This window comes from Sus scrofa, chromosome 12 (genome assembly GCF_000003025.6).
Source record: "Sus scrofa isolate TJ Tabasco breed Duroc chromosome 12, Sscrofa11.1, whole genome shotgun sequence".
NCBI lineage: Eukaryota > Metazoa > Chordata > Mammalia > Artiodactyla > Suidae > Sus > Sus scrofa.
The window spans coordinates 43,595,517-43,620,633 of NC_010454.4; the positions used below are offsets into that span (position 1 = coordinate 43,595,517).

Below are 25,117 nucleotides of genomic sequence, written 5' to 3' on the forward strand. Positions count from 1 at the left end.
ACACAGTAACTCAGAGGCTTTATATTGAGTATCTACAAAAATCCACAAGAGGATCAGTGAAAAAATACACAGAATGACAAAATATTACAACATGCTTTCTGAAGGACAATGTGGCAACATGTACCAAAAATTTTTACGGTGTTGTTTTTGAACCACAGAGTGGTTCTTAGGATTATGCTAAGAAACTACTGGACGGGGTTATTGTTTTATCTATTTATTTATTTTTAGAAGTTTCTGAGTTTTTATTTATTTGTTTTCTAAGAGTTCAGTTTATCAACCGTTTTCTTTTTGGGCTTATTGATTCTGAATGAGTGAGAAAGGCCCATGTTTTCTTCTTCATGGGACTTTATCTCACCAACAGTATAAGCATCTTTTTCCAGATTGTTCCTTACCGGTACAGGTGTACCACTACCATTTATTATAAGTCCATTCTAATCTCCCTGATTCTTAAGATCACTTTTAGAATTATACTCCTATATATATTTAAATATGTTTCTTAAAAAGTATGGTTTAGGAGTTCCCATCATGGCTCAGTGGTTAACAAATCTGACTAGGAACCATGAGGTTGCAGGTTCGATCCCAGGCCTTGTTCAGTGGGTTAACGATCTGGCGTGGCCATGAGCAGTGGTGTAGGTCTCAGGAGCTGTTGTGGCTCTGGCAAAGGCTGGCGGGTACAGCTCCGATTAGACCCCTAGCCTGGGCACCTCCATATGCCGCAGGTGCCCTAGAAAAGACAAAAAAAAAAAAAAAAAAAAAGTATGGTTTAATTTTTATATATTCTCAACACTGGCATGTGCCTTTAAAGATTTATGTCATTCACCAACCCTGGAAAATTCTCAACTGTTGTCTCTTCAAATATTGCCTCTTCACTATTCTCTTAAAGCTCTATTTCAGAAATATCTACTGGACATGTCAGACCTTTTCATTCTATCACCTGCATTTCTTTTTTTTTTTTTTTGTCTTTTGTTGTTGTTGTTGTTGTTGCTATTTCTTGGGCCGCTCCCGCGGCATATGGAGGTTCCCAGGCTAGGGGTCGAATCGGAGCTGTAGCCACCAGCCTACGCCAGAGCCACAGCAACGCGGGATCCGAGCCGCGTCTGCAACCTACACCACAGCTCATGGCAACGCCGGATCGTTAACCCACTGAGCAAGGGCAGGGACCGAACCCGCAACCTCATGGTTCCTAGTCGGATTCGTTAACCACTGCGCCACGACGGGAACTCCTCACCTGCATTTCTTGAACTCTTTCATATTTTCTATTTCCTTATCTCTCTGTGCTGACTCTATACCAGGCAATTTGCTTTAAATTCTCTTACGTCTATGCATTTATCTACTATTTATTATTATTACCGGTTTTTTTTTTTTTTTTTTTTTTTTTTTTTTTAGGGCTGCATCCGCAGCACATGGAAGTTGCCAGACCAGGGGTCAAATCACAGCTGTAGCCACGGGCCTATGCCACAGCCACAGCAACACCAGATCTGAGCTGCATCTATGACCTACACCACAGCTCATCTACGACCTATACCAACCAGTGAACTAGACAAGGGATTGAACCTGTGTCCTCATGGATACTAGTGAGATTTGTTTCCGCTGAGCCATGACAGAAACTCCTCCAGCTATGCCTTTAAAAATACTTTAGGGGTGTCCGCTGTGGCACAGTGGGTTAAGGATCCAGCACTGTCTCTGTGGCGGCACAGGTTTGATCCCTGGCCCTGCAGAGTGGGTTAAGGATCTGGCATTACAGCTGTATCACAGATGTGGCTCAGATATGATCTAGGGAGGATCACTTAGCTCCCAAACTAAATCCCTCTAAATGAGTGTCAAAACAAATATCCGCAGAAAATTTATAGCAATATTAAAGTATACTATAGTTTCTGAGCCTCAGTCTAAAAGAAGTGAATACCATTAATTTTTAGGAAGATCCTGAAAAATATTACAGTATAGCAGAAAGAGTTCAGCACCTAGAACCAAAGGACTTATGAATGAAGTGTGGAATCTTAGGCAAGTTAATTATTCACTTTGAGCTCTATTTTTTAGAACTATAATATGCAAATAGTGTTATCTACCCCATCTTTTAAGTATTAAATGCCAAAACATCTCAAAACAAAATGCCAAAGTACTATTCAATGATACCATTATTTTTATAAGAAAATCACCGAAAAAACAAAGTATATTTCAACAATACATAGAGTAAGAGAAAAGTGAGATCCCCTAAAACATGGCAATGTGGTTATTTCCCAATAATCCTCTATCTAATATACAAGCATACCTAACACATGGCCTTGTGGTAAACCTTGTATCTCAACAAAAAGAAAGCAATCATCATTTCAAGGTTGTACTTTACCTAGTCATAAATTCCTCAAATTTTGAACTGGTAAGGTTAAGGCTGGACCAGTGTGTGTCTGCCACAGGTTTGTGCTCTGGAGGACCCAGGTACGCAAGAAGTGTTGCCATCTTATCGAAAGGTCGTCTTCCAACAGCTTTGTGATCCCTAGATATAGCAAACTACTTAGGAAAAAAGTAGCAATTCACATTGAGCAGTACATATTTCTTTAGATTGTCACTAGCTGCTTTTCTTTTTACTGTCAGCTGGTGGTTCCTGCACATATTTAAATAGCACCTAATCTTAGGGGTTGTAAGTTTACACTGAAACATCTTAGAAATATGACCACTGCCCAAACTACAAAATTTACATACAAATTCATTTTCTTCTAGTATTCTTAATCCATTACCATTAAATAGGCAATCCGTAAGTAAAAATAACATTCTGATCCACTTTTTCTCAGGATGAAAAGAATCCATTTTAAGAGACAACTGCTTAGGCAGTGGACATATTGTCCTTGATATCAGATTTCTGGCTAACCATGGTAAATATGAATTTTCAATAATTAATAAACATTTAAAACTACCCATAAAAACAAGATACTATTTCTTTTTTTTTCTTTTTCTTTTTTTTGTCTTTTTGTCTTTTGTTGTTGTTGTTGTTGCTATTTCTTGGGCCGCTCCCGCGGCATATGGAGGTTCCCAGGCTAGGGGTCGAATCGGAGCTGTAGCCACCAGCCTACGCCAGAGCCACAGCAACGCGGGATCCGAGCCGCGTCTGCAACCTACACCACAGCTCACGGCAACGCCGGATCGTTAACCCACTGAGCAAGGGCAGGGACCGAACCCGCAACCTCATGGTTCCTAGTCGGATTCGTTAACCACTGCGCCACGACGGGAACTCCCAAGATACTATTTCAAAATCATCAAATTGACAAAAAATTATGAAGTTTGCTAATGTCAATTTTGGTGAGGATGTGTATAAAGAGTTACTCTCACCCAGTGCTGTCAAAGTGTAAATTAAATTAGCATGTACACTGTGAAAAGTAATGTGGCAATATCTAGTAAAGCTGAAGCTGTGTGTACCTCAGGACCCAGCAATTATACATTTAGGTAATACACAAAGAGACAAATAGGAAGAACATTTACTACATCGCTATTTAAAACAATGAAAAACAGGAAACCCTAAATATCTATCAATCAGGAAGTATAAAAATAAATGCAATACAATCATTCAATGAAATACTAGGTTAAACAAATGATAAATCTCAAATGGAATATTGTGTGAAGAGACTATATTCAGTATATCACTGCTGTAAAATTTCAAAACACACAAAACTATGTCACATATACCTGTGTTATAACTATAATTTCCTTTGTCAGTTACATGAGAGAATGAAATTGTAATAGATTTTCCCAAGAAATAAAACATTATGAAAACTTGAAATAGTACAACAAAATAAATAATGTTAAAGCTAAGTTGTAGACAAGGGTCTCTGTTATTATGGTCTATACTTTTTGCATGTTTGGAATGTATTTTTTTATTATTAATTTATTTATTTGTCTTTTTTTTTTAAGGGCCACACCTGTGGCACATGGAGGTTCCCAGGCTAGGGGTCTAATTGGAGCTGTAGCTGCCGGCCTATGCCAGAGCCACAGCAACATGAGATCCAAGCCACGTCTGTGACCTACACCACAGCTCACGGAGCGAGGCCAGGGATCGAACCCTCAACCTCACAGTTCCGAGCAGGATTCGTTTCCGCTGTGCTAGGATGGGGACTCCAAGGAATGCACTTTTTTAAAAAAAACATTTAAAAAAAAATCCTCTCATATTGGAGTTCCCGTTGTGGCACAGCAGAAGTGAATCTGACTAGTATCCATGGGGATGTGGATTCAATCCCTGGCCTCGCTCAGTGGGTCAGGGATCCATCGTTGCCATGGGCTGTGGTGTAGGTCGCATACGCAGCTTGGATCCTGTGTTGCTGTGGCTGCGGTGTAGGCCAGCAGCTACAGATCTCATTCAACCCCTAGCCCAGGAACTTCCACATACCATGGGTGTGGCCCTAAAAATCAAAAGAACAACAACGACAAAAACCTCTCGAATTAAACTACACGAATATGTATGTGAATTATACAAGAGAAACGAATGTTTGCATTTAAAAGTTCCGTAGCTTAAGTGCCACACATATACAGCATCTTCCTATCTTTGGCACATATTAGTCATGCTCATGCCTATTGCAATCCATGAATAATTCATAGAAGATTAAAATGCTCTCTCTTTTAAACTCTCATTTCCCAACTAGTTAGCCTTAGCTTCATGGTCTTCTACTTTCCCATGAATGAGCAAACCATTTTTATTAGCATTTAAAAATAATTTCAGAGTTCCCTGGTGGCACAGCAAGTTAAGGATCCAGCGCTATTACTGCTGTGGTGCGGGTTCAATCTCTGGCCCAGGAACTTCTACATGCTGTGGATGTGGCCAAACCAAAGACCTTTACTCATTTTATTCCATTTTATTTTATTTGGCTGCACCCATGGCATGCGGAAGTTCCTGGGCCAGGGACTGACCCCATGCCTCAGCAGCGACATTGCTGAATCCTTAACCTGCTGAGCCACAGGAGAACTCCATGGACTCATTCTACCTTTGTAAGAGCATACATTTGGGCCCTGCCTAAACATACGTAACTAGAAAGAACAGCAAATTATTCAGGCCACAAGAGACTTTAACTAAAAACAGTCAATGAAACAATTTCCAAATTAATAATTTCAATTATTATTAATTATATAAAACTTTATTTGCACATACTTAGAATATCACAAATGGATTATAGGATTGCAATAGAATAGCAATGTTTTAATTAATAATTTGCTAAGACTTAAGCTGCTCTTTAGATTCAGATGCCAATACTTCTTTCATCTCCTAGTAAGTTTAACCTTCTCTATCTCATATGGTACATTATGTTTGCAAACCAGAAAAAAACCAAAAGGCTAATTCATGATTTCTTAGCTTAATATTGAAAAAAATTCTGTAGCACTTATGTAGGTTTACTGATCATTTAAAATGATTTAACCATTTGCCTACATATTTTTAAAAAGAGTCTACATTTCTCTTTCCAAATAATAATTCTTATTCTAAGAAGATGCAAAGTAAAAAAGCACTATTCATGACTAATATAAATTTAAACTGAGAGTTTTCAAAATCCCCATGACTGGGAAATCTTACCTGTTGCTGGAAAGATACTGGCCAATTTTCTCTTGATTGTTCCAGAGGAGACGATGTAAAGCAAGTACATTGCCATCACTGATGAAGGAAAGACTGTGATTTACTGCATCACTTGTAGGACAATCTGATGCTATATCAAGGAAAAACCTTAAAAAATGCAAAGTCATTAGAATTTTAAAAACCAAAGATACTCATACCTATGTTTGAATTAAATTTATATGAAGTAACTTTGTGAAATAACTGGTATTACCAACACGGAGGTTTTCTTTGCACATGTGATTATCATTACACAAAACAAGAAGAAACTCAAACTCAAAACAAATAGTAAACTCAAATCCTTTCTTTTAATAGAACATCAACAATCGCTCCTGGTTTTTAAATATGGACATCACTATCAAGTTATGAAGAGTATGGATTTACTTCATTAATGTCTTTCATAGTGAATCAAATAAAAGTAGCTATGTTTTTGACCTAGAAGGAAAAGAGAAAAAAACCTACACAGGAGCGTCATGTAAACCTAGTCCATGGACCTAAGTGAAACTGAAAATATTTGAGCCAAACAGAACAACTGGCTAAGTGGCAGGTGGCTCACCTTCTTGCTGCATCAAAGTTACTCTTCACAAAATCATTAAAAGGCCGCATATGCTCTTCTTTTGTGAAAAGAACATGATTGGCAATACTCTGAAGTATCTAAACAATAAAACAGGATTAGAAAAAAACAGATTATTTATTTATGAAACCTACATATTCATATATTGTTTAAAAGATATTAATTTTCTCACCAATATAATTTCTACTGGTGGTTAAAATCAATTATTGCTCATTGTATAAATATTAGGTATTGTTTCTATGCTTTCCAAATATGATTATATATTTACATTATATATTTACATATATAAAATACACATTAAATTTTTTTAAATTAAAAAATCATATAGGAGTTCCTGTCGTGGCTCAGCGGAAACGAATCTGACTGGGAACCATGAGGTTGAGGGTTCTATCCTTGCCCTCGCTCAGTGGGTTGGGGATCCGGCATTGCCGGGAGCTGTGGGGTAGATTGCAGATGTGGTTTGGATTTGGCATTGCTTTGGCTGTGGCGTAAGCCAGCAGCAACAGCTCGGATTGGACCCCTAGCTTGAGAACCTCTATATGCCTTGGGTGTGGCCCTAAAAAGACAAAAAAAAAAAAAAAAAAAAAAGACAAAAATAAATAAATAAATAAAAATAAAACATCTATATAGTATACGTTTGGTTTCCAATTCAGAATTTCCCGAATGATTACATAGAAAGCTATCTTCAGAAGACATTTGCTAAAATATTTTCAAATGATAATAAGGCCCATCAGGTATCAGTCTAATGAACTTCTTTACGGTATAAAGAAATAAAAATAAAACAAAGGCATATACATGAAAACCACAGGGTGTTTAAAAAATGAAGTACAGTGAATATGAAAAACTAAAAATTTATGGAAGAGCAATTTTAGTTATATTACCAAAATAATTCCTCACCTTTGACATTAACTTCAAGCCCCTTTCGATTCTAGGTGGTGGTTTTTTATCTAAAATTCCTGCTTCATATGGTGAGACGATGGCAGGATTGATAAATCTGAGGAACATAGCACTTCCTACCGCACCGATGCTGTTCTGAGGGAAACGCTGGCTAACCACCTACAAACAAGGAGTTGAGAGTTGAGTATATGGTTTGAATTAAAACAAAAAAAAAAATGGGAAGAAAAAGCTCGAAAGTCAAACTGCACAAAAACTCTGAATAGACCAATCTTTGTGAACAACATGCTGCTAATTTTTCCTATTCCCAAAACATCGGTAAAGTTTATCCTCAATTCTTGCCCTCTATCATTTAAAAGCACAATAAAGGTATCAAGAAAAAAAAAAAAGTCTCATATATGAGTTGTGCAGAAGAGATCTGAAAAAAAAAAAATCTTAATTTTATCGTGCTTGTTTATACTGCAGGTTTGAGGAGCAACAAAAGCAGAACAACTTTTCAAACAAGGATTATCATATTTTACTAAGATTAAGAGATTACCTCTTCTAAAGGCAGAGCTAGGTTTTCAACAGCACACCCCTGAAACATCTAACACCTAATAATAAAATACTTACATTTTGTTGTGTACCAGGTACAACTGAATTTCTTGAGTAAAATGCTTGCCATATACAAAACAAAACTTAGTTTTCTTAGATTCCTATCGAGAGAAAAAACTTACTTACAGGTAATATTATTGCCAATTCTTTTTCTTCATCAGAATGCTTTAAAATTTAAGGGCCTAACTTATTATTTAAGCCATAGAGGAAGGGGAATTCTTGGGGACCTAAAGAAAAAGGATCTCACCAGCAAAAGAGAAAAGCCCCATGTGTACCTTGATTTGTAATTCTGTCAAATAAAAAAAGTTAGACACAAGAAATGATTGCCCACACTAAAAAACAATGTGAGTCCAATATTTTAAATGGACTTATTTTCTTTTTCTCTTTGTAAAACTTTCCACTTGGAAGGTAAATTAGACTGGAAAAGTGTTGTAAAGCTGGCTCAGCTCCCATCTCTTCCTAGCATATCCTGTTTTAAATTAACATATGAAAATTATATTATTTTGAAATTTACATTTTTTTAACAGATAACACACATTTATTTTTAAAGAACACATATAATATTTAGATCTCTTCAACTATTCTTGCTTGGTGTGGCTAACTGCTGTTAAAGCAGTGTTGACTAACAGCAAGGCCACAATACTCCACTCAGTATTCTGGGATTCCAAAGATAAACCTGCATTTCAAAGGATATTGAGGGAAAATGAGAAAAAAGGATTTATGTGCAGAATCTCACATAGCTCTAGTTTTCTTCACAACACCTCAATAAAGTAATACTTCTTGTCATGAATTCTCATGGCTCACTGACTCTAGATTAACTCTGGAAAGAATAACAATTGTTTAATTTCACTCTATTTCCTTTAGTGCTTCATGTAGTATACATTTTAAATGTATTCTTATACACTGCCTAAAATCTCAAAATAATTTTCCATCATAACTGATAGGATACTAGTAAAAATAAAATTTCAGAGAAGTGTCCTGGTGGCTCATCAGGTTAAGGATCCGGTGTTGTCACCGTGTGGCTCAGATTGCCGCTGTGGTGTGGGTTTGACCCCTGACCCAGGAACTTCTACACGATGTGGGTGTGGCCAAAAGATAAGAAAAAAATATAAAAATCAAACTTTTAGAGAATGATTTTTTACACAGAGAGTATCTTTGCAAGATGTGCTAACAGTGGTGAGTTCTAACTAACATATTCTCACCTTTGTGTAGCTCAGGAAGCTCTCTTTGTGTTACAGTACTTCAGTTAAGAGGAAACTGGTGAAGGTGGCTAAATATAGCAGCCTTAGTAGACTGGCTTTAAAAACCTAAATACTGTTTTGCAGCTATTTTTAACTGAAATACAGTTTCAGAAACAGAATTAAGAGGAAAACTCAAGTGCTTTTACTACTCTAGTACAGTGTTTAACCTTTTGGGGAATAGGAATAGAAAAATAAATGTTTACTTTGTACAAAAAAAAAATTCTTCACACAACTTTAGAATCATCAGAGACCATCACTGCTATTGTTTCTTTTAGAACTCACAAATTTTAATCTTGAAACCTAAGAAACATATCAACAAACCTCCAAAATTTTAAAGCCTTTAAGGAGTGAGTTAGCAAGAAGGAAGAGGATGAAAAACTCCTTTATGTTAAATTGCAAATAAGTTGTTTTAAAAGAATAGCATATATTCAGTTTAATCCATTCCAGTTCTGAATTTTTTCCCCCATGCCTGCAGCATGTGTAAGTTCTCAGTCTAGGGATGTAACCCAGGCTACAGCAGTGACAATGCCAGATCCTTAACCCACTGAGCCACCAGAGAACCCTCAAAATGGTTTTTAAAAAGGTTAAGTCAGAGTTTGGTTTCCAAAGAACCAAAAAAATACTAACCTGCTGGGAAAGTGTCTCAAAAAAATCAACTATTCATATGCACATGGAGAACTCTTTCAAAATGCATTTTTGAGAGTGGCTATTTATCAATTTTCCCCAGGACAAAAATGTGCTAACGTGTGACTCACATTTATACTCAGTACTACTCAATCTCAGAGTTCAATGAACATGAGAGTAAATTACTTCCCAAAGGGAATACTGTAAGACTTAACCAAAAGTACTACACATTCACTATCTTCCACATCTTCAAAAATAATTTATGTCAAAACTCAAACTATCCATACTGTAAGAACGCACACTGTTTCATGTATCATGTAATTGTATCTCACTGACAACAAAAGCAGTATATTTTGGACCTAAAACCTGATAAAACAATCAATATCCATAAAAACACTCAGTAACAAGTCTTATGAATCAATTTATAAAAATACTTCTTTCCCTTTTACCACTAATTAACATCACTGTAATTTTACCTCGTAATGCACACATACTCAAATTGGTTTATTTATTTATTTCTGGATTGCAAATTTCCCTTTTTATTCTTTTTTATTAAATTATAGTTAATTTACAATGTTACACAAATTGTTTTATTTTTTTTTTATTTTTCTGCAAAAATATAACTTATATCCAAAAGACATTCTGCATAAAAGGTCAAAGTAGGGCCAGTCTGTATGTTGAAACCAATTATCAGTCAAATGTCCCCTTTACGACCCCCCCATAAAAGCTTAACTACATGTTACTAGGAACTGCAGTCATACATTGTACATTAGCAAGAGGATCTCAACCCACTCATCCTTAATCACCTGTGTTAGGTTGACAACTTCTCAAAGGATATCTAATTATACAATACATGTCTGGGTATAATAAACAGATTTATCTATGACTACAGAGCTATACACTAGAAGCCTTCTCTATATATTTTACACATTACAATCCATGGTACCATAGACCCCAAAAGAAAGTTAACTTGCCTTTTAAAAGATTATTAGATTCTGTTAAGCCAACAAGTCCGTAAACCAACATTTTAAATTTATAAAATTAAAGTAACTATACTGTCTTCGTATTTTGGAATGTATTCTAAAATATCTGAAATTACCGATTAGATTTCCTTTGTTTTCCTGAGGACCTCATTATCACTTGTGCTTAGAAATACATTCTAAAAGTTAGAATTACCCAAAGACTTTTTTTTTTTTTTTTTTTTTTTGCGCTAGTGGAAAAAAACATTTCAAGGAACAACTTTAGACAAAATCTTAATAAATAAAGCAATGTTAGGAAGGCTAGAAAACATGCTCTAGGGAAACACATAAAAGCCTGAATTTTAATTTATGTGATACACTACATAATGGCATTAGTAAAACACCAAACAAGAGTGTTAGAAACAGTAAAGTAAATTAAACAGTGATGGTGTGTATTATGTTAAGTCCACATATGCTGAGAATTAGAAGGCTGAAGCATTAGAAAGAAATGTTTTTATTAGGCAAGATGGCTATCCAATTCAATTCATTTGCTCAAGCTGACCAAATTTACTTAGCATATCTCCAAAAGAATCTCTTGTATGAACAGAAAAGCATATGTCTCTAAATTTTAATTCACTTCTGAATTTAAAAATGAAATTTATTATATAGACAAGAAATGAAAAATGAAACCAGATGAATACTAAATTGTAAATTTTACCTTTAAACTACCTACATGACTCTTAATGGTTTTCTTTATATCTTTCTCTAAATTCCTTTGGATTATATGAACAAAGGTAGTACTCAGCCTGATAAAGATCAGTCATAGTGATAGTTAATGGCATATTTAAAATGAATGCATGTTAATATTCTGGACAAATTTCACTCATGGGAAGAAAATAATTGTGACTGCCATCATTTTTTTTCCTTTTAAATTAGGCCTTGGTAGTTCACAGAAGCAAATAAGGTATTTCTCTGTAAATATGGACTCACTGTTTTCCTTTATTTCAAAAGCACTACGTTCTCAGTCCCAATAGCTTAATAAGGATTTTCTCAAAAGTAAAAGTAAAAGTGTAATTTTTATAATCTAAGCACAAATATCTAAATCCTGGCTGAAGTCTTCTATCCTGTCTAGATAAAAATATAAGAAGTAAAAAATAAAACTTAGCTACTTTTAGGTAACTTTAGAAAGTGACACATGCCTTCCATGTACTTCTAATAATTATGAAAACCTTTCATCTCTAGGAAAAGAAATCACTCACATTACCTGCAAACAAGAAGCAAGAATGAAGAGAGTCAGCATTTCCTAAGGCCTTGAAATTAAGTTTCTTTTGCATTCATATGTAGTTTTAAAGATATAATAATAAAATTAGACCAGGGATATCCAATGAAACAAATGCCCCCAAAAGGCCTTTGGGATAAATCAAACCAAAGGAACACAGAGAATGTTTCGATGTAACTTAATTCCAGGGTTAATTGAAATGAAAGCTATTTTGTGCCAGAATTAGTAGAATGATTTTACAGTGAAGGTCAAATAGGCTGAAGTGAAGATGTTCTTAACAAACAGCAAAAGATTTTTGTTTTGCTTTGAAAGAAACAGCTAAAAAAAAGTTCTCCAAACTTACTGATTTTTTGTTTTCCTTTTTTTCTTTTACTGTAGCTTTATTCAGTAGGGAGTGGCAAGTTGCCTACAGAACAGAGATGAGCACAAACAAGTCACAGCACCAACTACATACAGCAACAAAAACAATGTTGGCTTGTACATAAAATTACACGATCAGAATGTAACACAAATGGAATCAATGAAAAATTAGAAATCAACTGAATTTTGAGGGATGAATTTTATTTCTGGATTTTAATTTTTATTACATTTTTAAGCCAAAGCACTAAATAAATAGCAAGAAATGCTGAGATAATCATATCTACTATTTCTGGCTATAAATCACAGAAAAGGTCTCTTCAAGTGAATTTGAGGATCGTTAATATTTACATTTCAGTTAATTCCTAGCTTTTGATAAATTTCATACAAAATGTTTATTACAAGTAGATCACACACTAAAAATACTTCCATGTGTTTACATAATTGTTCTTGATATATATTTACATATACTTCTCTGTGTATCCTTCAATTGACTTAACAGTTCTTTTCTCAATGGCTGGCATTAATTCATACCCTACTGATTAAAAAAAATTAAATGGCTAAATGTAACAGAAAAATACGCATTAAGAGATTTTAAACTAAAAATCTTCTGTAAGAAAGACTACTCGTAAAATATCACTTATTTTTGTTTGCAGGCTACTTCCTAAAAAGTTCTAATGGGGGAGGTTAAGAGCTCTGTAAAATTTGGGAAAAGGATGTTATCAGCTCAACTAGAAATAAGCATTAATTAATATTAAGGTGAAGAAACTGCAGAGAAAATTACAGAATAAAACTTGAAGCCTGCATAAAAATTTTCACAGATTTGACCATTTATCAGAATGTCCAACAACAACAACAAAAAAAATTCCCTCGAACCCACCAAAATATATTGGTTTCATCTCTCAGGGCTCCTTCTAGGCCAAAGAGCTCTGTTAAAATTAAAAGATTCCTCACTGGACTAGACTAGGCACAATCATTATTTTTAAAATATTTAAAAAACAAATTAGAATTCTTTAATCCACCCTACATGGCATGTTATTCTAGGAATTCTGTGCATTCAACACCATAACCCATAATAAATAGGGATTAAAGTTAGTTCATTTGTACACTCATCTACCCATCCATCAATCCATGTAGTGACTGTGCATTTACAGGCTAGATACCATTCTAGGCACTGGAAGACAGCAGCATTAAAACAACAAAATATAGTCCTTTGCTCAAGGAGCTTTGATTCAAATTTTAGACTATAAACAAAAGGACTAGTACCCCAATTTATCACAAAAATGCAGTTTTATACATTCTTTTTAATTACGATGTATAAGTATCATTTACAGCCTTAAAATTTTTGTGTAGATGACTTCTGTTTGGAGAAGCAGATCTGCTAGGAAAATGTGACATTTATTTAGAATCATAATATTTAGGTCTTTCTTAGAATTCTCTCATCACAACTTATGAGAGATCCATTCTGGGGATTATTTTCTCATTATCCCAAAACTATCAGGAGGAAAAGTGGAAATAAATACATTTATTTATTTATAATAAAATAAATGCCTTGGTTATAAATCTAACACATGTTCAGAGTCAGCTATTCCTATATAACCATAATGCAGCCACTAAGTAAGGAGGCATGTAAAATAAAAGCTGGCCAAAGCATGATTTTAAAAAGGCCTAACAGTCAAAAATATTAACTCAAGTAAAAAGAGCTAAAGCTCAGAGAAATTTATTAGTTAGAAAAATACTCATTTAGTGTTCAAATTTTCCCCAGTAGGTCCCAAAGCAGGAACCATGTTTACTAGAGGAGAGAAAAAAACAATTGTCTACTATCCCTCCCAGCAGAACATAAAAGTACAAAGGTACCATTATATTACTGCCAAAGTCAAAGAGGCAAGGAAAAGCCAGAAAAGGGAAGACGAATAAAAACAGAAGAACAAGCTAAGGGGAAAAAATACATTTAGAAGGAGAATCAATGAAAGAATATCTTGAGATCAAGTTTATTTTTCTTTCTTTTTTAATCAGTAAATGTGAAATTCCGTTATGTCACTTATTAAAAAACAAACCCTTATTTATAAATAACATAGCATAACTTTACTCCATAGTATTGTACACTGCAACAATAAGTTTATCCAATACTTCGAAAAATGCACTAACATTTAAATAATATTTTTAAAGAGAATAATTGTATGTGAAATTTTAATAGAATAATTTGGGTCTGTTGTAATATGGGATATTGTATTACAGGATGCTTTAAAAAACTCAACACATACTGTTTAATAAGCCACCAATTTATCACTTGGCTCAATTTTCTGAAATTATTTTTGCTACCGCCTTCCCTTCCTAACTATGAAAATTGGCAAGAATCTTGTTTACTTGGGTGGGAAGAATGGGATAATTTATTCCCTTATTAAATATTTCCTAAGTACTTACTAAGTGCCAAGCCTCATTCCTTTTTCCTTATCAATTGGGACTCCAAGTTTGCCGATGATACAAAAAATTTTTTCTTTAGGTTGACAACCACATGAAGAATTCCTACTAAAATCTACTAAATTATGTATGTAACCAGGTGGTCAGTACCCATTCACCCCGCCCCCTTTCTTTAGGACCCCACCTTCGGCATATGGAAATTCCCAGGCTAGGGTCAAATCAGAGCTACAGCTGCCAGGATCCAAGCCGCACCTACAACCAACACCACAGCTCACAAAAATGCCCGATCCTTAACCCACCGAGCGAGGCCAGGGATCAAACTCACATCCTCATGGATACTAGTCGGGTTTATTACTACTGAGCCATGACAGTAACTCCTCCACTCACTTTTAACCAGCTCAATCAAAGCCATCGCCACTTTAAAAATTCATTTGTCTCTGAAAATAGTAATATTAGGCTAACGAAGAAGTTGGCCCCTACTATTTTCAATACGGGCTCACCATTTGTCTGCCTAGTTTTATAAACAAGAGGACTGAATTAGATATAAAGAGAAACCTGAATAATACCCAAACTTAAGAGAAGATATTACTATTTAACATTTACTGTGTTAGATTTCATATTATAACTAAGCCATCCTGTAGTCTCAGATTTTACTGGGTGAAAAAAATTATGTGGGACTCTCCTAAGCTTCCCTGAGCTAGTTTGGAAAGATAGGAAAAGTCGTGATAAATTAAGAGAGTTTTAATGTTAAGTATGCTTTATCATCTATGTATATGATGAAAAGTTTTTTTTTTAAATAGATACAGCAGATACATCTTTATAAATAGCAATGGGGGAAAAATTCACACAGACCAGCCTGAAACAGCTTTTTAAAATGATGATTTCACTGATCTTGCTAACGTCTCTAAGCAACTAAAGCCCTGTGCTAAAAAAACAAATGGCTGGGGATGACTCTGCAAAGAAAAAGACACAAAGGCATAGGTTTTGGTAAATACATAAGTTCTTTCCCCTATACCTGTCCCTGTCCCCAACTTCAGGCCCAATAATATTCCAGAATCACAGTTTAGACAGGCTAATGTGGATTTGCATTCATACCCCTGGAGTGATTAAATCATTTCTGAAACTGCATACACAATTCAAAAACGCAGTGGAAGACATAAAAGAACACGGACCTAATTTCCTCAACAAATAGGGGATGACTATGGACATCTGAACTCAGAGCATTACCTGCTGCGATAGTGTGAGAAAGCCTATGATTTGATGTGAATAATGATGCAATACACTTTAGAAGTAGCATTGTACATAAAATAAACATCAGTCCGTCCAGGGAAAACCTGACACAAACACAACATAGCTTAATGAAAAAATCAAAATTATAAATCAAGCATTTCACAATGCAAAAAGCAAGGAGTAGATTTGGCTCTATAAGTGAAAAAGACCCTATTGAGTAATTTAGGTAAAAGATAGTAACAACAAAAATCCCATAATATATCTCATTTCAACCGCATCTATTATACCCAATAGACGTGGTGCACTTTAAACTTGTTCTCAACCCAAGGAAAATTTATTATTTTTAAAGTACCCTCTTAAATACTTTGTATTTTTAAAGCCAACTTAAAATAATTCTTAATATATTACTCATCCAAACTGATTCATTATTATCAATCACCGCCTATCAACAAACTAAATCCATCTCTTGTAAAGTATTCTTTTAAATTTAGTTGTGGATTAATATGGGAATCTCTAACCATAAGCATACCTGGTATAAACAGTGGCACACACTTCGTAGTTGAGGTGGGAATTCTGATGAGGAGCTGATGATGGCATGGAAGAACTTCTCAGTCATCTGAAGGAGGTTCCGCTGGTTTTCCTCAAGGCTCTCTGACTGTTCTAACCTATCCCCACCCAAAAAAAAAAAAAAAAAAAAAAAAAAAAAATTAAAAAGCAAACTCAATTAAAAATAAACAAACATGCTCCTTAAGAGACAGTCAGCAATGATCTTGATTTGAACAAATCAACTGTTAAAAAGATAATTTTGAGAATTGTGCATAAAAATTCTTATCCTGCTATATTCTCACAAATTTAACTTTTGTCCATCTAGTAGGTAAGACAGGGCTTCTCACATTTCTAACGTTTACTTCCATGACTTCAGTAAAGCTAGCCATGCTTTCACCATTTTGTGGCTATTCAGCTTTCCCCTATTTTGAACTGCTTTTCATAGCCAGTCTGATATCGCTAACTGCTAGGTGCCCCTACTGCCAGCATCTAAAATTCAGTTTGTTTAAAATTAACTGATTTTTCACTCCTACTTCTATGTCTTATCTGTGTTCCCCATGTTGTCAATGGCAACATCACTGTTTCAATCATGTCATTCAAGTGACCTCTGGTGTCACCTTTGCCTGCAGGACTGCATTGCTCTTCACATCCATTCAGTGTTGCTCATTCTTCTGTACAATCTCTAAAGTCTTGGTGCTGTGATTAAAGGCAGATATGTGGAAGGCAGATTACTAGGATTAACTTTTAGCCCTACTATTATTGACCCTTATGACCCTGGTCAAGATATTTAACTTTTCTGGGCCTCAAATTTTTCTTTTCTTTTTAACCGGTAAGACATAAATAATTATAATACCTACTTTACAGGTTTTTTGTTCGTTTCTGTTTTGTTTTGTTTTTTTAAGAGCTGCACCCAAGGCATATGGAGGGCCCCAGGCCAGGGGTCGAATCAGCTGTAGAGACTGGCCTAAGTCACAGCAACGCCAGATCAGAGGCACGCCTGCGACCTACACACAGCTCACAGCAACACCAGATCCTTAACCCACTGAGCGAGGCCAGGGATCCAATCCGTGTCCTTCTGGATACTAGTCAGATTCGTCTCTGCTAAGCCACAATGGGAACTCCTACTTAATGGGGTTTAAATTTTACCCAATGGCGATCAAAGCCACAAACCCTTATTTGAGCTTCCCAACTGGCATAGTCCGAACTCTCAAAACACGTTCCCTGTGAAAGTCACTGCTGAACTCTTATCATATGTCTTATCTCTCTTACTAAACTGTAAGCTCCTTAAAGGATGTAATCATGTCCATCGCCTTAAAAACTAGCCCATGCAACAGAAGAAAGGGTGGGGGAAAAACTGTAATTGCAATGTATACATGTAAGGATAACCTGACCCCCTTGCTGTACAGTGGGAAAATTAAAAAAAAAAAAAAAAAAACAACTAGCCCAGTACCTTACCAAGGCAGTTCCGGAGCAAACACTTGTTTTAATCTCTTAACTAGTAATTTTCTACCTCTCTACTAATTTATATATTACATAAAAGTTTGGGACACTCAAGTCATCATTCCAGATTCCATGCAACTTACCATGTGGTGCAGCATATTGATATATAAGAGTCTGGAAATTAAGGTGGCCTATAGGCAGGGAAGATTTTGTGGAATAGGTGAGTTCTAAAGGTGGGACAGAATTTGCATAGGCAAAAAGAAGTAAGGATATTTTGGAAAGAGGGAGGCAGGATAAATACTCAATTTAAGGCAATAAACATTTAGCATACATCTACTATTTGCCATCTTAATGCCAGGTGCTGAGGATTCAACAATAATTGGACTTTGACCTTCCCAAAGAGAGGAAGGACAAGTACACACAAGTAGTGAGTATAATAATTCAAGGACATAAAAGACAAAATAGCAAACCAGAGATAGACATGACTAATTCTCATGGCTGGGGGTTGCCAGAAAGCCAGAGGCAGAAAATGAACTTGGAATATATCAAGAACTAAAAAGAGACTGTTCTAAATATGGGAACTTGATGCAGAGAGATCATTTAGGAAGCCATAATAGTTATTCAAATCTGAGACACGGAGATCATGGGAGCTTTGTGGTATGAAAGAAAAGATTAACAGGTTCTTTAACAGAGCCAGAAGAGATTCCTGGAAACCTTGACAGTTCTTATCTACCTTGTGGGAACTTTTTTTTTAATAGTCAACACAGCAGCAGGTATGCTGCAGTCTCTTTCCGGTGTCCCTCTAAAACATCTAGCTCTCCTACCTCCCATATGCCAATGATAACTTGTTGGCTATTCCACTAACTCGTCTGTGTTCAATAATTTAAGCGTTTGTGTATGTAAAATTTTTCCCTTTGATTTTCAAAGAATTAGCTTTTGTTTTATTCTACTGTTTTCCAGTTTTTCAATTTCATTGATCTAATTTTTATGTTTTTCCTTCTGCTTGGTTTAGGTTTATACTGAACTTTCTCTAGTTTTCTAAGATGAAAGCTTAGGCCATTCATTTTAGATTATTCTTCTTTTCTAATGCATGCATATAATGCTGTAAGTACTGCATTTCACTACATCCACGCATTTTGATAAGATGTACTTTCATTTTCAATCAGTTTTTTTTTCTTTGCATTTCAGTTTTGGAAATTTCTATTGACCTATCTTCAAATTCACTTAGCCTTTTTCAGTTTTATCCAATTGTACTGAGAAGCCCACCCAAAGGCATTTTACCTTTTTGTTATGTTTTTGATTTCTAGCATTTCTTTTTGATCTTTTTCCTCAGAGTTTCCATCTCTATTTAAGTTTTAACTGCTCTTGCAGGTTGTCTACTTTTTTCCACTAGAGCCTTTAACATATTAATTAGTTACTTTAAATTCTTAAGTCTGAAAATTCCAAATTATGCCACATCTGAGTCTAGCTCTGATGCTTTTGCTTTGTCTCTTCAGGCTGATTTGTCTTGCTTTTTAGCATGTTTTATAATTTTTTGTTGAAAGATCCAAAACATGTCAGGTAGCAGAAACAGAGACAAACAGGTCTTTACGTAAAGTTTTATGTCAATCTGGCTAGGACCTAGGTTGTATTTAATGGTTGCTGTAGCTATAGGTGTCAATCTCTTCCAGTGTCCTTGTGTCTTTCTTCCTAGTTGTCTACGCTTCCCTAGAAATTTCTTCTTAGGGTCTCTGTGTTGAAGTTCTTTGCTGTAAACCATTATTAGCACACTGGAGTCCTGCTGATGTAGTAGAGTAGTGAGATAGCTGGGGCGGGGATATAGTCCATAATCTTATGCTTAAACCTCCACTGTTTTCTTGGGCCAGGTTCCCTGGGCTGTGACCTTCAAAACAATGTCTTAGCTGCTTTTTTTCTCCCCTTATGTGAACCAGGAAAGGTAGAAGAGGCTGAAGTTGGGTACAACTGCCCATTCCTCAGGTCAGATAAGGCTCTGGTAGTTTCCCTTGAAGGCAGGCCTTTTAAGGGAGAACAGAACCCTGAGGGCATATACTTTTTTTTCTTTTTTTTTTGGTCTTTTGTCTTTTCAGGGCCGCACCAGCAGCATATGGAGGTTCCCAGGCTAGGGATCTAACCAGAGCTACAGCTGCAGTCCTACACCAGAGCCACAGCAACTCCAAATCCGAGCAGCATCTGCAACCTACTCCACAGCTCATGGCAATGTGAGGCCAGGGATCAAACCCGAAACCTCATGGTTCCTAGTTTCCTGTGGGCCACGATGGGAATGCCTTTTTTTTTTGCATATTCTAACATGGTTACTTTTCCCCTTTCTCTGCCCAGAGTACAGGGGATTTTTCTCCGATCTTCACCATAAGAACCTGGTAGAATTTATGGAAGTCAAACTCACAAAAATGTAGGGGTTCCCCTAACACAAGGCCCCAGGAGTTTTTTGAGTTTATTTTTAATGGCTATACCTGCAACATATAGAAATTCCTGGGCCAGGAACTGAATCCAAGCTGCAGCAATGCTGGACCCTTGTGACACATTCTGCCAGGCTGGGGACTGAAGCCTCACCTCCAAAGCCACTAGTCATGCAGTCAGATTCTTAACCCACTGTGCCACGGTGGGAACTCCCCTCTAGGAGTTTTAATTCTCAAGCTAATCCACAATCAAATCTCCAGCAATTTGTCCATTACAGTCTAGCTGCTCCTACCAGATACCGACTCCAGCTTCTCCCAGTAAGCTGGGATTCTCTGAATTTGCCTGTCACTCCAGTTTTTTCCTCTTTTTGGGGGTGTGGGGGTGGTTTGCCCTTCGATTCTCTGATGAATCTAAGAAGAAATGCTGATTTTCTGTTTTTGGCTTTTTTAAATTGTGAACATGGGAGTGTCAACTTCCAAGCTCTTTACATATCATAGAATGCTTCAGTTTGATTTTAAGAAACATGAATACAGGAAGTTTGTCACCCAGTTCTTCTCTGTACCACAGTACTTAGTACAGGAGATTTCTTTTAGGCAGTTAGTTCACTCTTTCACTTGGTAATTTTTTAAACTTCAGAAAGTAAAATTGCTTCAAGGTAAAAAAAAAAAAAAAAAAGACATTAAAAGAACATTGTTTTTAAGTTTTAATCTACAATTATTTAACTATTTTAACAATAATCAGTTAATTTAGTGCCAAAGTTTTGATTAGATATTATTGTTATACTTCAGCAAAGGTAGAGCCAAAAATATAAACTGATAGAAGCTTCCAAATAATTTAGAAAAAGCAACCATCAAAAAGCTTTGAACTTGAAAATTAAAATAATGTTATGGCCTTAACAGAAAGACAAGATATGGGGCTTAGAAAAAGCAAGCATAAAGCAATTATTTACAATTTTACTCAACAAATACTTATGAAATGCCAACTACAAGCCAGATACCATGCTAAGTATTCACAGAAGGATATAAATATGTATAAGTAGGAGTTCCCACCGTGGCTCAGTGGTTAACGAATCCGACTAGGAACAATGAGGTTGAGGGTTCAATCCCTGGCCTTGCTCAGTGGGTTAAGGATCTGGCGTTGCCGTGAGCTGCGGTGTAGGTCACAGATGCGGCTCGGATCCTATGTTGCTGTGGCTCTGGCGTAGGCCGGCGACTATAGCTCTGATTAGACCACTAGCCTGGGAACCTCCACATCCCACAGGTGCGGCCCTAGAAAACACACACACACACACACACACACACAAAAAAAAAAAAAAAAAAAGATGTATAAGTAAAAGAGCCAATTGTCTAAGCGAGAGTTAAATTCATAAAATACATTAGCATAATTCAATGTTACCATGATGGTGTAGAACACACAGTAAAGATTATTTCTTTGTTCATGTGTCGTATATGCATATGGGCAGCACCTGGGGACAGGTAGAAAGCTTCACAGAGACAATGGTTTTTTAATTGCAACTTGCATTACCCCTTGGCCTCGTTCCCTTCTAATTAACTTCTCATTATAGGAGTAGGAGTGAGATACATTAAATAGTCAAATATGCTCAGTTCAGTGCCATCCCCTCCACTCTAGATACGTCTGCCTCTAGAAAAGATATATTCTGGTTTTCTCTCCACTTCTGACAAAAGGCTTGCCAGCCCCTGTGAGGGAAGCCTGTAGTTACCCAGCTCTGCAAAGGATGGGGAAGATGATTCTAATTCAAGGTATGTTAGTAAGCCTATATACCCACAAGATCTAAAGCCAATTTTTTCTTTTCTTTTCTTTTTGCTGCATCCATGGCATATAAAAGTTTCCAAGCCAGGGAATCAAACTGACACCACAGCAGTGATTCATGCAGCTGCTGTGACAACACCAAATCCTTAACCTCCTGTGCCACAAAAGAACTCCCAAAAGCCCCTTTCTGGTCATTTTTATCAGAAATAAAGAAAATAGCTGATTCCTGGGTGCTTCCTTCCCATCCTTCCTCCTCCTGCCTTTTTGGTTTTGAACTTGGGGAGGGAAAAGGGATATTATTTATTAGGCAACTCCAATCCCAACAAACCCATGTGTCAAGTCCCTTTAATCTGTGGCGTTCCCGTTGAGCCCATTGTTGCTCAGTGGGATCAGTGGCACCTCTGGAATAGTGGAACGCAGGTTTGATCCCAGGCCCAGCATAGTAGGTTAAGGAGCCAGCATTGCTGTAGCTATGGCATAATTTGCAACTGCAGCTTGGATCTGATCATTGGCCTGGCAACTCCATATGTCTCCATATAACGCAGGTTAAAAAAAAGAAAAAAAAAGTATAACGTGCATATTTCAATGGAGTTAAAGTACAGAGATTACATCAAAGAATGACAAGAGGTGACAGCAGATTAGTCAGATGACTGTATTTTTTCTTGCAGTCAATGGGGAACAATCACACTTTATTTCTAAGAAAGAAAAGTGACTAAAAAATTTAGGTTTTGGAGTAATTCCTATAGCGAATGACTTGCAAATAAAAAGATTATGTTTTGGAGTTCCCACTGCAGCTCCAGCAGGTTAAGTACCCAAAACATGATGTCCATGAAGATGCGTGTTGGATCCCTGACCTCACTCAGTGGGTTAAGGATCCAGCATTGCTGCAAGCTGCAGTGTAGGTCACAGATGCAGCTCAGATTCAGTGTTGCCACAGCTGTGGTGTAGGCCTACAGCTGCAGTTCCTATTCATCTCCTAGCCTGGGAACTTCCATATGCTGCAGGTGCAGCCATAAAAAAAAAGAAAAAAAATAATGCTGTGACAATAATTAGAAAGTTACTGCAAGTCAATGAGATCAACAGATATGGTATTGGCTAAATAAATTATGATACTGCCAAACCACAAAACATTACTCAGAGTTAAAAAGAACAAGGTTCATCTTTCTATACTGACACAGAACAATCTAAGACACATGGTTATGTTAAAAAAAAAAAAAACCAAGTTGTGAAATCATGTATACAATGTTACCATTTACATTAAGAGCTCACATTGTAACATAGTTTCTACAACTAGAAATATGTATATGTAAATGCACTAAAAAAGGACAGAACAACAGCCTAACCAGTAACAATGCTATGTCTCTAGGGGTGATAGCCAAAGGCATCTTTAACGTTATCTGTAATTTTCTTTAAGAAAAATGTATTTATGTGTAACTTTTACAATTAAAGACTAATTTTAAGAATCAAGGGGAGAAGTTATGAGGGCCTTGTCTCAGTGGTAATGGAAAGTGGAGAGCGGTTGCAGATGATGGGATGACAAACCTGGTAGGATCCACTTCAAAACTAACATGTTGCCAATCAGAGGATGTGATCACAATCCGTAATAAAGGATCCAGGAGTTTCTGTAAGTAGGTAGCACCATATACCTAAAGAATACACAAGGAGCAATTTACTATGTCTGCTCCGAATATCTTGCTCTGTATATTCTACACACAATCACTGTTTGGCATACCTCCACACACAAAAAATAAACAGATACAAACCTTGAAACAGAAGGTCATTATTTTACTGGCTAAGCTGTTGCCTCGGAAAAGAGTCTGCATGGAGTCTGCCAATTCTACTTCCTTAGAAAACATGTTCCAGAGCAGTTGGTAGAGTAAATGCCGAGAGTCAAATAGAGTCACTAGAACTCGAGCTAGTTCATCCTGAGAACAAAACAAAATTGTGTTAGTGTAAACAGTTGCATTTTTCCTTAAGCAGGAAACTGAAAGGCAAATCCAAAGCTCATAACTGCCTGCTGAATAGAGTACATGGTGACTGATAAAGTTTTCCCCTGGGATTTATCTGGGTGCATCTGTTTATGATAGATGACTGTCTCTAAACACCTACAGTAGCTACTAATTCTAAAGATTACACGATAAAAGGTAAGAGAGGCCAAGACTTCATAAGAAGATAGAAGAAAAATCCAGGACTCAGATCAAATTCTATGACAAAATTTAAGAAAATAGAATGAGAAGATGACAGCAAAGAATTTGATACACAGATTATTTTCTTAGAAAATCAATGAGAGGGAATAAGACTTTGGTGACCACAAGGGTTCTACTCCCTTCTCATATTGTCAGGGAAACTCAGTGAATGCTGAACATGGGCTAGGCAAGAAATAACAAAAATGGAAAAACTATGGGATTTGTAGCAAGTCAAGAAAAAGACCTGGGCCATGCATTCAGAACCAAGAAATTAGTAAGATTTACATAGAAAGTGGGGGTGGGTGGCTCATTCCCATCTAGTATCTAAATGATAACCCTCATAATTCCCCATAGTAAAGAGTTTTATTTTTGGTACACTCAAGAAAAAAATAAACGTGATAATAAATCAATGTTTAAGCACACATGTTGGGAAGAGATTTAGAGAGAACAGAGGTAGCCATAAAAGACGGCTCAAACTTCAACCAGTGACAATGAGACAGGCTGGGACGTGGGACCCTTTGCTGCAGTGCTTGCACCTAGACAAATGCCTCCTGGAGCATCAGAAGACCAAAAAACTACAAGGAACTAAAAATAACTGTGCATGCCCAAATGGGCAAATTATGAACAATAAGATACACTAAGACCAAAAACCCAACCGCCACTTCTGAGGTGCCAGGAGCAAAAGCAGGTACTACACATGATCCCTGAACCACCCAGGGGGTGGGCAGACCACCGAAGCCATCCCTGCTGCCTGACCCCTGGACACATGCCTATACTCACCCCATTTAAGGGACCAGCTTGCCTCTCCTCAGGGAGTAATCAAGGGAACTTGCTACTTGTTTTCACTCCCTCGTACTGCAGCTTGAGTCCCATTAAAGCCTTGCCTGAATTTCTCATCTGGCCTCTCACCAATTTCTATTGATTAAAGAGTCCAAGAACCCGGGTCAACAACAACAAAGCTGAGATCATGGCCTGTAGCTCCTCTAACTCCTGTCTGGTCCCA

General features: G+C 36.5%; 1 protein-coding gene across 1 annotated transcript in view; it reads right to left on the reverse strand.

The window, feature by feature from the left end:
- Nucleotides 1-25,117, reverse strand: part of NF1 (neurofibromin 1) — a 267,108-nt gene that overhangs the window by 108,419 nt on the left and 133,572 nt on the right. Inside the window, 8 exon segments of the mRNA XM_021067460.1 lie at nt 2,345-2,491; nt 5,546-5,692; nt 6,138-6,235; nt 7,053-7,211; nt 12,090-12,152; nt 16,284-16,419; nt 23,471-23,574; nt 23,692-23,853. Of these exon segments, the coding sequence (XP_020923119.1) occupies nt 2,345-2,491; nt 5,546-5,692; nt 6,138-6,235; nt 7,053-7,211; nt 12,090-12,152; nt 16,284-16,419; nt 23,471-23,574; nt 23,692-23,853 (1,016 nt within the window).